The following is a 15,078-nucleotide window of genomic DNA, read 5'->3' as shown; positions in this document are numbered from 1 at the left end:
GCAAATCGAAGGAACATGGCACAAAAGCGACTTGACCGGAACGGGCGCGGGGAAACCGTTACGGAACAAGCACGAAACGAGCTTTGGGATATTTTTTAACGTTTGAAAAAAAAAAAGAAAAGAAAAGGAAAGAAGAAAGGAAGAGAAGAAAGGAGAAAGGAGAAAGAAAAGGAGCGAAAGGACGGAAAAGAAAAGAAGAAACTCTTCGTCTTTCTGTGTCGAGTCCCTTTGTGAACGGCGTATCTGTTCGTGCTCGTTGATTTTCTCCTGCTCGTCGAGGAATCGCGAAGGTACTGACGAGCAATCTTTGTGCGACAATGACGCGATCAACTACTTCCTTGTTTTACGACAGCGCGTGAATGAGAAAATACGAGACACCCTCGTGATATATAACGTGGTGCCCGAGTTAATACAGAGAACATACTAGCGATCGTAACATAATCGACGAGCAATAATTCTTTTATATTTTCCCCAAATTTAAGAAGCTTCTCACCGATAGAAAAATACGTAGTCTCAACGTAGTTGTTTAACGCTCACCCATAAAACTGGACAAAAATTCCAGTATACAAAATGTTCGACATTTTTCTAATTTTGCTGCTGCTTAAATTTCCTATCGGAAGTATCGAAGCAGGAAAATTACACGGAAGCCTGTAAACCCTTGGCGCTTCCGTTATTCGGAAAATTTCAATCCCAGCGTTAAATACACCCCAGGCTTAACTCGATTCAGGACGAGAGCAGCAAGTTACTAGAACGAAGATCGATCCCCTAGACGAGTGATGCGTGAACGGCTGCGTGTGCAAAAGGTCGAAACTCAGGAGGGTTGATATCTACGATCTCGCACCAGGCCTACCTATCAGGCTCTCGCTTCTTCCCGAGTAACAGATACCGTGTAGCTCGAAAAACAAGCGACTTGCGATCCTTGCAGATATCATCGCGCACCCGGTCCGAGCTAATAAATCAACCTGTCACCGAGCTTCAGCTTCGTCCTCGACCCGCAACACGCTCAACCCATCCCTTGCCACTCAGTTCGACTTACCAGCGGACCAACGACGTCAGTGCATGCCGGTAACCCTCTATCTTTGAGGATTAACCAACGCCAACCAGCTTCGTTAAGCAAGCTGTTACGTCACCTCTCTCTCTCCCTCTCTCTCTCTCTCTCTCTTTCTCTCTCTCTTGCCTCCTTTTGCATCCAAGATTTTGTTGTAATCTGAAGACTAAAGGAATTCAGCTTCGAGGAGGAACAAGTTTTGAAACAAGTTTCGGCAGGAGTTTCGAAACGGTAACTCGTAAACTGGAATAATCGAATAATTGCGGCGAATTCAAGGGGAGATAATTTTAGGTAAAGTATTGATCACGGTTTCAGAGATTTCGTAGGTTTTGCGGGTTCTCGAATTTTGTAATTGCGCATTTAACGATAGAATGGAGGCAAGGTAATTATTCGGGACGTTTTAAATTGCGAATTGATCGGATCGTAATGTTCGATAACCGGGGAGAGAAACGGAAAGACGGATAAATTCGACGAGGAGAGAGAAAAATATGGTACGAGAAATTTAAGAACCGTCTGGCGAGATAATAATGGATGTTAAATATTGGACCACCACGGTAGCTTGTATACGTATACATAGATAAAAAAATGAATTTCAAGTTGACATGGATCGATAGCCACGAGACCATGAAAACTTTTCTCTATTCGACCAACCGGTGCGAATCAGCTGTCGCGTCGTCCCATAAAATGCATGCTCCAAAGAGGATTTTGAAACAGAAACGTTCAATCACTGGTGCCGACATAATTTTACCTTTACCGCGTGTTTTTTATTTTCTACCCGAACTACTTGTCCCTTCGTACGTCCATTTTCAAATGATACACAGTATGCGTATGCAGGAGGCGTTCGATTAAAACACGCGGCAATTAAAACAAAAGGTCGTTCAAGTATCCGACGAAATAAAACACAAAAATGGTAATAAAAAATATTCATAAAAAATGTAAGAAACCATTAAAAGGCTTTTAAGACGATCCAAAGAAATTTGTTTTGCACTATTATTAATTAGTAGGAAAATAATTTTAAGAACGTCAGTTTCCAGAGCCATTCAATTTATCGTATATTTTATTTCAAGTTTTCCGCTAATCGACAGAACGAACACGAGACTGGAAAATATTTTAATACGACTGACAGAAATAATTGGCCATTCTACCTTGGAATTATGCTTCAACGAAGTATAGATTAGGCGTACACGCACGTACAGATGGAAAGAAGTTAAAACAGATTTTTTAGAAAGCGAAGCCTGCTAACGAAATATTCTGGTTTATGCTTTTGACTCGTTTCTTCGTGTAGAATCGCCGTCTTTTCGATCGTGCATGTATATACGTAAGCGTGCGTACGCGTGTAAATTATGAAAGTCATTCGAACGAAATCGCACGATCCGTATTGGAAAAGCGTCGCCCCGTTATAAACTGGGAATTCCAACTTCGATGGATCCGCAAATATTACGCCGGAATTCATCGATATTTCTGGCGCTTGCCGATTTCGTCGAATCGCACTCCGCAAGATTAAAAGCTCGACATTTCATTTTATTATCAACGAACGTGTCGGTCATCTGAATCCTATTGACTGTAAACCGAAACGATAACGAGCAGCTTATGCGAATTTTTAATCTTTCTATCCAGATGTTTCTATCAAATTTTACCGTTCAACATTTGTCAACTTTTACGCAAAAGTTTTATATAGAATTTTCACTTTCCACTTGTTACAGACTATTAACGCACACGGAGAATATAACATATACTCATCTCATCTTCAATCTGACTACACATAGAGTAATAATTAATATTGCTAATCTTTTATTGTCACCCGTTAGATCAATAAATTAAATTAAATTAAATTAAATTAAATTAAATTAAATTAAATATAGCCTCCGTTTGGATAAAGACTCTGTTAAATTTTTCTCAACAACAAATCGAGACGTCTTTGAAAAGAATCTGTAGCGGGACAGGTGACAGGAACAATTTATCATCGGGACGAGCATAAATAAATTCGGTCAACGAACAATTAATCTTTCTGCAATTTTCGAGCTGATCCTCCAGGGCTTCTGGCTCGTGTCCCGTCTTACAATATCGTGTGTCCATCCAATAGCCGACTAATGCATGCGGAAACTAATTCGGTGTCCTCATGAAATGCAAATTCTCTGGGAATACAGGCAGACAGCAGCATCTCGGGATTCTCGTTGTTTTTAATCGAGTCTGCGACAACATGAGAGGACATTGTTGAGGGCTTGATATTCCCCTGTTGACGTACACTTTTTGCCACCGTTTAGGCGACAGGAAAACGCCAATGATCGTTTCAAGTTTCAAGAATTCGAAAATTTAGAGAATTTAGATAATGTTAAAAAATACAAAAATTAGAAGGCTCGACGGTAGAGATATTCGAATGTTGAAAAATTGGGAGGGAAAGAAGAAGGGAAAATTGCGCAAAAGAATGCGATCGGTGCGAGTACGTGTCGGTTGAAAAAAGTATGGATTGTCGATGGAATTGTTCGTTAAATGGCAGAGGACGCATCTAGTTGAACGAAACTGATTCCGTTCGAGCAATAGATTCTGATAAAAGCATGCAAATGTAGAGAGTAGGGGCACGTTTATGGGGTCAATCCAATTTACGAGTCGCGGGATAGTAAATTCGAGTCACTGTTATCCCGGTATCTAGTCGGAAAACATGTAAACGCCACGCATCGAATTATGTTTATAGCGTTTTATGAACTTCTCTTTCTTTAAGGGAAATTCGAAAAAAATTTTCAGACAATTTAAAAAATTTATCTACCATACGTTTGATCTCTACATGTTAAGTACGTTGATTTTATCGAGCTAACCGTAATTCTTTTTTCGAAAAACGACAAGCATATTCAAGGATAAACGAGTTTCGTATAAAAGTTAGTCGATATTAACCCAGATATCCTTGAGTACTTTTTTACGATACCTTTCACGACACTTTTTAAAATATTGTTATTTTCCTTCGTTTTAATGACTGAATCAAATATATCGGCCGTGTCTGTACGTTATTTGTTTATCGTTCACCCATCCAAATAAAAAGATAACGATATTATTAATTTATTAGCCAAATATCCGACTATCTCGAATAATAATATGAAATCAAAAGTTTTATGAAATGCTGAACGCGGAGAATGTAGAAATAGTAAAATACGATAACCTTGCGATTATTCATCCAGCATCGTCATAGTTATATGCATTTAAATGAAAAATATGTATTCCAACGTAGTCATCCGCCATTAAAAAGTACTTTGCCGCTGATACAGTCGGAACGCGAGTGGAAGACAGAGCTGAAACGCTGGCTCGTTAAACATCGTACGGAATAATAAGCGTGGAAAAGCCGAGCTCTAATAAACTGCTCGAGGTACACTCGAAACCTGATTAAAGCGCAGTTGACGTTCCGCCTGATCTTGCACCTGTAGCTCGCTCTGTTCCTTTCCCTCCGGGGAGCAAACGAAATTCGTCCGTAAATGGACGGAATTAACGCCACCCTCTTGGTACCCGATCCACGAAACTTTGGTCCTCGACCTGATGTTTGACTATTCCTTATACGAACTGGCTTCTACTTGAAATTCACGATACAATTGCGAATATTTATTGCAGTGATAAATTCCAAGTTACGGACAGCGTGGCTAGAACGAGGGGGCAAAAGATGCAGTCAAGAATAAAAAATATGTAGATACATTTTGCGCGAAGGTACGCGCAGGTAGTTGATTTTCCTTGTTCAAAAGCATCTCCTTTCGGATCTTTCCGCATTTATGCTTTGGTGATTAAAACTCGCGTGCTTTCAAGTCCGATTAATCGCATGATTTCACACTACAGTCCTTCTATGAAAATTCTACGATGTTCCATCTGCAGCTGGTAAGACGTTCTTTCGCGAGCAAATCCATCCACAAAGAAAACCTGTTAAACTCTTTCACGACTTTTTCTTCGCTTGCGAAAGTGACGAGCGAAATTAGAAGTTGCCTCGTTGCACGAGGATTTTGAAACGACCAAGTTGCCGAACGGAGATTAAGCGACCAGATAGCATTAACTCGTCGAGCAATATCAAGTTTCTGCAAGCATCGAGCAAAGAGCATTAACTCGGGAACGTTGAGTCGCGAGTTTCGCGAATCGATCGGCAGAGCATGGTGTTCTTCAAAAATTCAGCTTCGCCGAACCGAGAGACACGCATCGATAATTCTCTCCCCATAAAACGTACCTACTCGGTCGTTGGCTAATTTATCAGAGAAGAGACTTTCAATTTTGACGCCTGAACGACTCTCGCTATCAATGAATGCGAAACTGAACGTAAATCATTGTAAATACAAACGATCGTAATTCAAAGAAGATCACTTTTAAGATCAAACGATGTCAGACGAAACAGATGATCCTACGATGAATTGTAAATAGCACAGAAACGTACGGACGACAATATCGAGACTTTTTCCAAAGAATCTTGCACGAAGTAACAGAGAATGGCGGCCTCGGCATCGGGCAATTAATCCAAGAATGCCACGGCAATTAACAGCGCTTATCGTTCGAAAACGATCTTTCCATCGAGAGTGACGTCAGTATCCGCGTCTTATTGTCAGCGACGAGTAACAAGCTGACCCGAATCATCTATTCTCGAGACCTTCACCCGCGAGGAACGGGCTTTCCTGTTGATCGAGGAGGCCTTTTGTGCAATTGCGAGAAGCAGTCGCGATCCGAGCGCGATTTCTACGCCGCGGGCGTACCATGTGGCTTCTCGCCTGCCGATTAAAATGGCAGGCGTTGCACACGAGGCAGCGAACGCGCTCGGTTTCGCGCCACTGGCCTGAATATTATGCGTGACCGAGGAAAGGAATCCACGTAGTCGATGAAATAAATTCAATGTCACGCGATTTAGATGCAAATCAGATGGTTAATAAAAGAACGAAGGTTAATATTCTAGATGGAAGAATGAAACACGAGGCGACCTCGAAGAAACTTTTTTATTCGACAGACGAGTTGTTAATTAGCCGCGTTTCCGTTCACCAAGAAAATGATATGGCGCAAGGAGGATAGAGACGACAAACAAATATCGTGAGCTCGTAAATTCTCCAAACGTCGAGACTATTTTCCGAATTATTTCGTTCGATGAGTTGGTCATAAAAAAATTCATCGACCCCGAAAAGAATGGATGGATCCTAATGGATGAGAAGAATGAGATTTTACATAAGAGCCATTTTCAGAAAAGCGGCGATAATTCTCTTATTACTCGATTTATCGCTATTTAATTTTTGCTAATCGATCTGATCGGTGTATCGAATTAATTTGCATGTACAAGGAATGGTATTTGCATATTCGAGCATGTTCGAGCATATTCTTGCAGTGTTGGATGAAAAGAAAATTGGATATGTTCCAAGAATAATAAGTAGATAATATTATGCTTATGAAGCTGGAATCGATTAACATTTACGTAGAAACTTCGAAGATAACATCTGAAAGAAGTAGAAATGCACGAACCTCGAATGTTCGAAATTGAACAAATTTTTATCAACAAAACGATTTCTTCCACGCTGTTTAGATTGTGCCGTAAAGATCATTTAAAGACCAGGCAGCCAAACAATATGTAAGAATTGTATAAACGTAAACGCTTTCACGTTTTTATAACGAGAAGGTTATTTTCACGGAAAATTTTTTAATACGTTTGTAAGTCGGTCAGCAAGCCAGGTAATTAGCGGCAACGCGCTTAAAAATTGATATTCAAGACCGAAGAGATGTATCATTAAAAGCATCATTAAAGACCTCTATAGAAACGAGTCCAACATGGAAGCAGGTCGATGTGTAGAACGTCTATTCAAAATCGGGACACTTATCGAATACAATTATCTTCGGAACGAGACAGCTCCGCGATCTCCACCCAATTTCTCACTTTCTCTTTCTTCTCGATCGCAACGCAAACTCGAATCGCTATTTTTAATGCACCATAGATAGACCGCGAATGTTTGCGCAAATAAAGTAAGCTAGGGTTATTCGATTCAGAAGGATGTTTGAATCAAACTAAAGTAATTTGTCTCGTAATTCGCCATAATTTCTATAATCGTACAAAGTCTATCTTTTCATCGTAATATGTCCTAAACATGGATTCTATGTATTTCTTCGAAGCACGTATATTTGTTGTTTTATTTTTCCAAGGTTTTCCATATGACTTCTGTACATCGCTTAAATCGCTCGGTTGTCCAATTGCTTCGCTTCTTCTGCATAAATAAAACGATGAATAGCGGCAGAATGGTTCACTTTTATTCGCAAGGATATTTCTCTTGATGTTTGTCGTGGATTATCTTAACTGACATCTCTTGAAACATCGACGTTGATGAAATTTCGTGATCCTTCTCTCGGTTCGTTTTACAATAAAAAAAAATCCTCCGCCTTGGATTTCGCGCAGTCACGTACGGTTCGCTTAATATTCGTATAATCTTCCTCAAATATCAAATTAATTTTTCAACGGATTTACGGATTTCGCATAAATATGCAGCGCGTAATTTCATAATTGAATCGCATCTTGTAGAAAATAGTCTCAATATTTTGTCGCATCCAGTATTAGAAACGATATTATAAAATTTTATAAACAAAAAGAAAAATGCACAAATTTTACGCGTAATCACATAATTCAATTATATCTTATGCCAAGATTAACCAACTGTTCTCGATATTTTTGTACATAGTAAAAGTACATGTAAAAACGTGTCCACCGAATCTTTCCTCTCTCTACTGTTTCTCTTTTTCACGGCTGTCCTTGAGATTCAAACACCGCTGCAAGAATCGCAATCTCGTGGCACACGATAACCGCGCTGATAATAGGAACCTGGTTGAGCGATGGCGCGTTTAACAACGAGGCACAGATTCCTTTATATCCGTGCCAAGGATATCGTGGGACACTCCACCCTGCGGTTGGTTCCACCGTGAACGTGAGGATAACGCGCCGGTTTCTTGTTATTCGCACTTGGGAACACTCGTGCCAGCGATTTCCGTTCTTGTTCTTTCATCCGGTGACGGTCTGCCACCGATTTCAGTCAAGATAGGATAATACCTTCTTTCGGGATTATTGGCTGGGAAGATCGTTCGATTTTCGGTTATTAGGAGGAGCAGAGAGGTCTACGAATTTTGAGACGGCAGGAACTGGAAATGAAATGTAAAGGTATTTCCGTGTAATTCTGATTTTCTCCTGATCGTTGGAAGAACTAGGGAACGGAAGAGGTCTGTCCAATGCAGATGGAAGGAATTTATCTTTGATTTCAGAGCTGAAGACCGAAGCTTTCTTCTTCGTGCTGAGTTACAGATTATATCGATACGAATCATTGATAGAATTCTTTACGCAGCGATCGATCTCGACTACGATAGAACAGAGAATACTTCCGATATCTGTATATAAAATATTTTAGAGTTTTAATCTTTACTTTTGATATGATTTGTGTGAAAGATTCCCAAGATTCTAATGAAAATAAAATATCTCGGAGCTTTGAATCTTCAATGAATGTAAAATGTGCCAGACTTTCGAATCTTTAATGAAAATGAAACTGGTCGTCGGACGTTTGATAAACGTATTTTCGTATTTCTCTATAAACTTGCCCGAATACGTCGTTATCGTTTTCGCGAACTATTCAACAGCTTGTAGAATAACGAGGAGATGCCATTAAAAGGGATTCATTAAGGGATACATAATATCACGGAAGAAAAAAGACGACGAAGAAGAAAAGGAACGTGCGAGTTGCATTCGAGGAAAGTCTGGAAGCATAGAAAAATAGTGCTCGTTAAGCCATTCAATCCCTCCCCCTCCTGTTCCGCTCGGAAAAGAGTTTTATCTCGTCCCAGTTTACAGAATCGTCCTGTACAATTGCCGCGTTTCAAACGGCGAGTAACGTAAGTCACTTCGGACAGGGATCCCTACTTTTTGTTATCTTTCCTCTACGTTTCTTTCGATCTATCACCTTCCGTTAAATAGAATTTAACGCAAATGTTTCTTGTTCTATTCAACAACGACGACGTCTGAACGAAATCACATCGACTGCCATATGCTAGAAGCAACGGATTATAATTGACTACTTTATCGTTTAGAGAGAAATTCTCCGAGGATACTGTCGTGTTTGATACTTGTCGTGCATTCAGAAATTGCAAGCTTATGAGCGATGATAAAATAATTACGTCTCGAGAATATTCCCGATAATCTAATTTAATAATAAATTTAACGATCAATTTTCCAATCAACGGGCAACAAAGTGGAAGGTATAAGGTTTTTTTACCTATGGACGACGTTAGCCAGCAAATCGTTGTGCCGTAATCTGTAATCGACGTCCACTTTTTGATAGTTCACCGTCAAAGTGCCCGCACGAATGCAACGTTCGTACTCTTCTGCCGGATGTGCTCGAAATTCTCTGGCGAATACCTCGAGGATCTTCTCGCCCACCCATCTTCCTTTCGTGAACGTGGTGAAGGTGAAGTAGTAAGGGTACACTTTCCGCAGACCTGTAAATAAGCAAGCATCACCTTCTAATTAAATTTACCTTTATGCAAAGTCCTGTTTAAATTACGACAATGCCTTGTACATAAATCGCGCGACTAATCCTTGATTAAATAGTCGAATTAATTGGTTCCCATCAATTTAACAGTTTTCGGAACCGATTATTTTTCTCGAAAGATTTCGATTTATTACGTAAGATACGTCGAAATATTCCCTAGCCTTGGTAAATTTCTGGTAGAATTCTGTAAAACGTGGAAAGTCTAAAAATTACGACGAGTCGAAATAAAAGTGTTTAAAATGATCGAATTCACGCGATTAATATAATATTCCGACACGCGACAGACGATTTGCACACGAGCTTAGGCGATAATGGGACGTAAAAGCATTCGTTTAAAAATAATTTTATGCTGATTGATCGGCGGGCTGTGGTAGAAAGCAACTTGGACTCTGTCTCGATCCTTATATCCTGATTAATCGATCGCTCGTTAATTCATCGTCGAGTCTACACACTGTCATTCGACACACCTCTTTACCGTGATCAAACGATCGTTCACCTTCTCACAACAACGATAAATCACGTCCCTTCAGCCTTGTATATTCCTTGCAACCTGAATCAACGACCTCGCCATGTAAATCCAAACTTGCGCAGAAATAAACCAACTTCGTCTCTCCGAGCGACCAACCACGTAATTCTCTACAATTCGCCGAAGCTCAAGTTGATCTCGCAGTATGATTCATGGCCAGCGGAATGTTCGAGGAAATCGAATTGAATCGTCGAAGAACGATCTGAACGCGGAGGAAGTTTCGTTACGGCACGTACGGAGCGTGTACGACAGGTACATCGTACGTTTACACGCGAGATAGCTCAATGAGCTTTTGTTTTAAACTAACGATAAATTTTCGTTGAGATTTTTTACACGAACGTTCACGAACGTTAGAATACTGGCTTGTAATTACGTTTTCGCTAGCTTTCCGATTTATAGAAACAATTTCCAACAATTAGCTGTTGACGTGCACAATTTCCTGATCTAAAATTTAAACTATTTAGGAAAATGATAGAAAATAACAAATATCAAGAATATATGTATTCTACGCGTCTCGTATCCTGAATTCTATTCTCTAATTCTCCATATCTATGGATATCGTATGTACAAAATCCGATACCAACATCCCACATCCAGTCTTCCCTATTTCATTCCATTACTTCATTCCTTATATTTGCCACCCATTATCTTCAGCGCCACATCCCGTTTTCCACATACCAGTTCAATAATTCCGTGTGAGACGTAAGACGAGTATGCGATGCGAAGGTAGGGACAAAAGGTATTTTCTAGGGATACTGGATGTGGGTTATAGAATATGAGAAAGAGAATATGAATTGGCCACGAGATATGGAATGGAGAGCCTTAGTGTGGGAAGTAAGATAAAATATGTACACGAGTTAGCAATACTAGTTATGGGGCACAGGCTATGAGATAAGGTGTATGAAATATGGAATGTGGGATGGAACGTCGTGAACCGTGGTACAAGCTTGAAATAATGCATATGGAATAATGGGTAGTAGATTCTGGATATCGGATGTAGGATACGCGAATAGCGCGAGATGGAGATGGTGAGGCGTAACGCGCAACTTTTGAATACGTTTGCCTTAGTAGTTACGGAAAATGGAGCATTGGTTTTCGGATACACGATGCAGGATACGACGTAGAACGTAGAAGATGGGATATGGTATAGCGTTTGAGACGCGTGATCTAAATAATCGCGCACGTATGAAATCGTGTATCGCGATAGAAAATCACAACGACAGAAATAGAAGTGATAAGGGATGCGCGGCGCGTTCCAACTGTTTGCGGTGATCTCGTTATTATAATCTTTAAATAGTGACGCGATTGTTTCGTAATTAATTACAAATTGGCACGGCGGCCAGGCTACCGATGGTGGCTGACCGACCGAAAATAAAGCCGGTCGGTATCGCGCCAATCGCGTAAATCACAATAAAAGCCGGACAGCCGGCCATGATTATCCTCTCCGTCCCGTGACAGAGATGCGACGGCACTTCACGTCGCGTCGGATGGAAACGCCTCGAGCGTTCTCGTCGGACAGCAGTCCATCCTCTTGGCCCCGCTTCAAAACCGAAGTCTGGATTTTCAAGGATTATATTTCACTTGGTAAAACGTTGAAGAGCTACCAGAGCGACCAGAGTTTCAGCGTGTTACGAGAGAGAGAAATTGATTCTTGCAACAGGACAGGTCAAAACGTGGCTTTCGATGTATTTATTTATCTTTGTCGAAGTAACTGCTTCGAGAAAAACTCTACGTCTTTATTTATGTATATCCGTGACCTGGAGACCGCTATTACCAAGAAGTATTCTAAATAAGGAGAGGTGCATATTATTGTACCCTTGAATATACATTGTGTTTTGAGTTGCAAAGTCTAAGAACAAAGGAATTAATAAACAAATTTCTATTTGTGTTCCCTGTAGCCTCTAGCCAAAGCTATAAGGTTAACTTTTTTAGTAATGTCCTTTTGCTATAAATACATGAACGTGCTCCCTATCGTTCCATCGTCTAGTAACGCTAAGAGAGTAAGGATCTGAATCAGCATAAACTTATACCTTTAATTATTTCAATATACTTTTCTATTATAAATTCGTCCACTCGTTCTACAATCAGTCAACCTCGATCTCAACAATCTTCAAACTGGACACAGTTTTAAGATTGTTCTATATTTTTCTTACTTCTTTTCTTCCGTTTCGTTCCTTTATATCTATTAGTTTTATTCGTTTATTTGAATTTGTTATTTCGTTCATTCTTCGTATAGTTTATTCTATTTAGCTTTGTTCGTTTATTGTATCTATTCTTCTCTGGCATATTTATTCAACTTTTTAAATTTTATTTATCCCTATCTTATTCCGTTATATCTACTTCTTTCATTCGCTGTATTTATCTTCCGTTCATTTTATTTTTCTCGTTCTATTCCTTTCCTCTTTGACGGGGAGTTGCGAATACTTGAAATTAATAATTAGAGAAAATAATGAAAACAAAGGAATGGCGACTTGAATCTCGAATGTTTCAGATTCGAAGATAGACTTTCGGTAGGATTTTATTTTCTACGGAACTTTCAGTATTCGTTACATCTACGTACGATATGCTGTGCGATATGTTTGTATAGAATATGCAAATTTCAGCAGGTCGACGAGAAATACAAACGCATCACCTTTTAACTCCGGATTACCATATTAATATTATCGTTTATCATCGTTTCAATCGTTTAAACGAACAACCATCCTCCCGTAACGAAAGTTATGACAAATTTTAAACGATTATGCATACACTGTGTTATAATTGCACGCGCAAACCCAGCGAATTAATCGTTGCCTACCATTGAATGCATTTGTAATCTGACGCTTCGGACGAATTAATATAAACTAGATGCACCGATGGACCGTTTTACACAGAACGAAATAAATAACAAAGGAAAACGTGATAATTTCTTTCATAAATATTTCAACCTAATCTTTTCCCCTTTGAATACACGTTCTCAAGATTTTATTAACGATTTGCAATTTCCTTTTGCTTTTTTTCAATCCACTGCCGAGTAGAAATTAATCCAACGTTTCCATCGATCGTTCCTTTCCTTCCTTTACCTCCACTAGTACTCGAAACACTCGGGTATTCGTACTGGATTGCTTCTCGAGGGCTTGTCGAATCGAACAAACCTCGCCCGGTTAATTTAGAACTTCTTACGTTTTTCGTACACTCGGACAATTGCACGGATTCTTTGCCGCTTCATTTTCTGTACGGTTGTGAAGTACTTGGAGGATAAAACGACGAACTGAACTGGTTATAAGTTATGATAACCTTAACCTACTTTACTTTCCACAAGAAACAAGTATTTACAACGTACGAAATAAAGCGAGGAATTTCTTCTACAGACGAAAGGAGATTCGCTTCTAAAACCGTCAACGGATTAGAAAATGCTTTTGTTCGCTTCGCTCAAGGTTAATTAAATATGAACAACTCTTTCGGATCGAAAGCTCATTAAACGTATTTACTTCGACGCGTACTTGTTTATCTCTCTACTGGAGATGGTTACAGAGAAAATGAACCCTTTCTTCTACATCGTAAAAAAAAAAAAGCAGAAAAAAGCGAAGAAGGATTTCATTTCATTAGAGCACGTAAACGAAATTAGGTCTGCCTTTCGGTGACTGTTCGTCTGGAAACAGCACGATCTTGTCTCCTCTGGTCGGCCAAAAATTAATCCGACGCTTCAAACGGCCTGCAGCCGGAACTCGCCATTCGTAACACACAATTTCCGTCACGTCGATTTCCGCCGACAAGAAAAAAGACCGACGAGATAAACACGCCAGCGCGTTGATTAACGTTCCCGTTCAATCGACTCAAAGGATGCTTCTTCTTTGCTATTTACTCGTCCGCCGTTTTTCTTTTTATTTCACGAGAACTGTCTGGATATCTTGGAAGTTCGAAAGAAGCAAGATCTTCGAAATGATCGACTCGAAGATTACTACACCGCGGAGGAAAGGTCGATGCCTTTATATCTCGGTGTTTCATATTTGCAAAATATAGATACAACGTAAAAGAATTTCAGAGGTCGAGGAGAATTTAATTATTCGAGCGATTACAACGTTTATGTTTTATTTTGTAGACTTTGATCGCTGTTTCGGATGAGTTGGCATTGAATAATAAATTAATAAAAGTTGCAATTTCTAATTTAAGCCTCAACGATCGAGGTCTAAGTATGTTAGATATTTGAAATTCCAATTCTTTTCGCCCAAGAGGTAACATTTTCAGATTATAAAACGCGCGTAGTAGCGCAACGCCATTGAAGCATCGGAGCGCTATAAAATGGATTCTTTTAATCGCCTCATTATCACCGAGGGCCCGTCCAAGGTGTAGTTTCAAAGGAAAGCACCAGAGACTCCATTCTCGCAATTAAAATGATTTTAATTAAACAGCTGGAAGCTGTTCGATCGGCTCGTCGAACCGGAACAGGTAGCAAGAAAGCCGTCTGTCGCGGATAAAAGCACAGGGCTTTTCCTTTTCACCGAAGGGAAAGATTACCCTGCAATTTATGGAGCGGCTTGAAGAGGGTGTGTCATCGAAGCGAAACCCATCCCCTTGACTCTCCTCCCCTTTGCCTAGAAAAACGGAATCTTCCCTTAAAGCAAGGCTTGTTTGTAGTTGGACGCTCTAATTAATTGATACGCGGTTGATTAACGATCACTGCTGATAAAATCGACGAATATACAACATACATTTCCATTAATCTTGTCTGATGTAAAACATTGAAATATTATCAAAAATAGGGTGACTCGCGCTAACGTTCGAATATTTCATAGCATCTAAACTTTATTTAATTGGCAAAACTACATGCATTAAATTAATAAAATATCAGGATGTCTCTATCAATTGCAATATTTATTTCGGTACGTTAAAAGACGGTCGAGCAATTGGATGTTATAGACGAATGTATACGACGAGGAAATACGAAATAAAGTATAACGTATAGATAACAAATTTGTTCGAGCGTCGTTACAATTACAAGCTAATGTTCG

At 39.7% G+C, this 15,078-nt stretch overlaps 1 protein-coding gene across 4 annotated transcripts in view; it reads right to left on the bottom strand.

Moving 5' to 3' along the window:
• The window catches only part of LOC122572791 (RNA pseudouridylate synthase domain-containing protein 2-like), a 172,807-nt gene that overhangs the window by 21,869 nt on the left and 135,860 nt on the right, over positions 1 to 15,078 (bottom strand). For all 4 annotated transcript variants that reach the window (XM_043738237.1, XM_043738239.1, XM_043738238.1 and 1 more), the window contains one exon: positions 9,286 to 9,508. In XM_043738237.1, the coding sequence (XP_043594172.1) occupies positions 9,286 to 9,508 (223 nt within the window). The remainder of the gene's footprint in view (positions 1 to 9,285; positions 9,509 to 15,078) is intronic.

This window comes from Bombus pyrosoma, linkage group LG11 (assembly GCF_014825855.1).
Source record: "Bombus pyrosoma isolate SC7728 linkage group LG11, ASM1482585v1, whole genome shotgun sequence".
NCBI lineage: Eukaryota > Metazoa > Arthropoda > Insecta > Hymenoptera > Apidae > Bombus > Bombus pyrosoma.
The sequence above is the reverse complement of the archived record's forward strand: the minus strand, read 5'-3'. Positions and strand labels throughout refer to the sequence as shown.